Below are 3,138 nucleotides of genomic sequence, written 5' to 3'. Positions count from 1 at the left end.
TGTTTGTTGTTGCAATGATTATCTTAATTTTATGTATCTTGCCATGGTGTTCCTACTTGTAAAGTATTAATCATGTAAAATGTTTTTCTACAGATTTAGAGGTAAAATATTATTATTCAGAAGGCTTGATGAGAAAGAGGGGTGTGTATATATAGATTTAATTCTACACGATAACATTAGTAAAATAATTTGATCATTGCTATTTTCTTGTGATAAGAGCAAATCCTTAAAAGGTTCCGAACAATAAGTATGTGCCTATACATATTCTTATAAATGGTGAATTGGTGATCAAAGACTAGTTTGGCCACTATCAATTTGTTAAAAAAGTTAAAATAATTTTTCTTAAAATTAATTTTAAAAGTTAAACCAACATAACAAAAACTAAGGACTAAAGGACGCCATTTCATGGAGAGTTCAGAGCTGATTGTGTAATGCACCATTGTGGTGTGTTCTTAACTCCCCCAGGCACGAGTATTGGTAAAAGACTAAAAGGAAATAAGGAATGAGGGAACTAGTATGCAACCATGCATGCTATAATTAAATTTTGGACCAACATCATTTATTTTTAAGGCACGGTATAATCAAATGTTAGCCGAATAAGCCTTCCCATAATCCTATTACCTCAAGATATGTGTTAACTCTGAAAAACAGGTTATGACTTGCTCCAACTATAGACTGAGAAGGATAAATTCACTGAGGCATTGTTCAAAGATTCAGATGGCCTCCAGCTTAAAATGACATTCATCTGAGCAAACTGCTTTTAAAATGCTCCAAATTAAAGAAAAATTTAGGGCACTAGTGCTCCAAACCCTTTGAAATCGTTGAGCTACAATACAAACAAAACAACAAGGTTCTAAAAACCGAACTGATAAATCGGACCGATTCACTCGATTTACTATTTTTTCCAATTTTCTACAGGTTCACTAATAACCGTTTTTTATCCTGAACCAGTTATCAATCTGATAACTGATAACCGGTATTTGGTCAAACCAATTGATTCGAGCCATTCTCAGAACCATGAAAAATAAAGTTTAACTAGTAATTGTACACAAAGACAGTGTAAAATTATTTTAAAATGTCAGCCAATTAATTCAAGTATTTTGAATGACAAGTGCATGGAATGAGTCCAAAATTTGCCATACCATATATAGGGTACTGCTAGAAAAGCAAAAAATTATACATAGCAGTGAAATAGAGATTATGCATCAAGAATAAGACAATTCCCCCCAAATTGAGATGTAATTATTTCTCTTATCCTTGACATATATGATCCTTTACTCTTGTACAACTCAGCAACTCCAGCTTCCCACCAAAATCCAGAAGCAGTGCCATTCCAGTGCATCAGAATATTATAAGTGTAACAAAAAATGTGTTGCTCACAAAAAATACAAGGCACAGTATATTCTAAAATCCTTAGTGATATGCAAAATTCCTCTTTTTACTATTTTCCCTCCTCCAGTATTGACCTGTTTGGCGATCATCTCTTTGAAACTGAGAACCGTTATGGTCAAAAGTTTGTTGATCATAGCCTTCCTTCCTTTGAAACCTCTGATTCCAGGGTGTCGTACCTCCATTGTTTCGTCTAAATTGTGAATTACTTGAAACATGAGAATTTTCCCATTGCTCCCATCCTTGCATATTTGCATTGTTGTTTCTCCCAGGGTTTCCTTTGTTAACCAAATTATTTGAATGCTGTTGACACCATGAACTGTCTCTATCATCACACCATCTTGTGCTCCCTGGAGTTGCGTTCTGCTTACTAGATTTACAATTCCAAGGTTTGCCGCTGTTAAACGAATTATTTGACTTCTGTTGACACCACGAACTGTCCCTAACATTACCCCATCCTGTGCTCCCAGAAGTTGCATTCTGCTGACTCGATTTACAATTCCAAGTGTTGCTGCCGACAACCAAATTATCCGATTTCTGTTGACACCATGAATTATCCCTAACATTACCCCATCCTTTATCTTTCTGTGAAAGAAAGCCCTTACAGTCATTCCCCCAAGCAGTATATCCAGATTTCCAAACCTCAGAGTGAATGTTAGGGTCCCTTCTTTCGTTCCAACTTGAAGAATTAACGCAGCCACCTTCCCATGCATTGTTATTTAACCCTCCATTTTGTTGAGGAATGCTCCTCTCCCAAGGATTTTCGGTGTTATCCACATTTCCAGGATCATCAACATCATAATCCTCCTGGCTGTCTTGCACTCTATTTTCAAAAGCTCTGCTAGGAGAAGTATCACCAGCACAATCCCAAGCATCTTCATCATCCACTGAAATTTTTGTTCGTTTGATTTTGTTAGAACTCTCTTTTTCATCGCCAGGCACAGGAAAGTAAGTACTATCCACTTCCTTGATCAGTTTGGGATCAATGTACGGGTTCCAATCTATTTGATCAACGTACATATTAGGATCAGGCAGAGAAATATCGCTGGGGAGGTTGTTCATCCTTGCCTGGTAAAGGTTTTTGGCATTGTGGAATGCTTCTTCAGCAGCTGAATCATTCCAATTGAGCACATTACCATGACAGTTGATACTATACTTTGAATCAACTATCTTCTGCCATGGCACTGATCCTATCAAAGTGCAGTATTTCTTCTCCCATAAAGGTACACCGTCTTGCGAAAAGTCTAAAATGATCGAAAACAACATAATCAGTAGATGAACTATTTAAGTTACACTGGCAGAGTTATAATAAATATCATCATAGTAAATTCTTCCTCAGACGTAACATAATGCAGATAAAGAATCAATGCCCTCCATCATGTTAGTATGTCCAGCCAGTGAAAGTTAGCTCTGGAAAATCGCTGAAATAGACCATTAAATAATAGAGTTACATAAGACCACTAGATTCAATATCAATACTGAATTTAGAAGTCTTATCTACCTCTAGGCTAGCTTGGAATCCACTAAATCAAACAACCTATGCAACATTCATGAAATGCAGCATCCAGTTTATTAGAGTTTATTTTACTTTTTATTTTTCCCTTTATGTTTGATGTAACTATCAAGCCGACCCCATTTAGTGGGACAAGGCTTTGTTGTTGTTGTTTGATGTAACTATCAGTTAGGTTGCGTACATTACGGTCCTTAACCGGAACCTGTGTTAACACAGGATGCTTCTGCACTAGGCTG

The 3,138-nt window shown here is 36.5% G+C and overlaps 1 protein-coding gene across 1 annotated transcript in view; it reads right to left on the bottom strand.

The window, feature by feature from the left end:
• Positions 1,124-3,138, bottom strand: part of LOC107605199 (bifunctional endo-1,4-beta-xylanase XylA-like) — a 3,258-nt gene continuing 1,243 nt past the window's right edge. The window contains exon 2 of the mRNA XM_016306982.2: positions 1,124-2,633. Coding sequence (XP_016162468.1) covers positions 1,414-2,633 — 1,220 coding nt within the window. The 3' untranslated portion in view covers positions 1,124-1,413. The remainder of the gene's footprint in view (positions 2,634-3,138) is intronic.

Source organism: Arachis ipaensis, chromosome B06 (assembly GCF_000816755.2).
Source record: "Arachis ipaensis cultivar K30076 chromosome B06, Araip1.1, whole genome shotgun sequence".
NCBI lineage: Eukaryota > Viridiplantae > Streptophyta > Magnoliopsida > Fabales > Fabaceae > Arachis > Arachis ipaensis.
The sequence above is the reverse complement of the archived record's forward strand: the minus strand, read 5'-3'. Positions and strand labels throughout refer to the sequence as shown.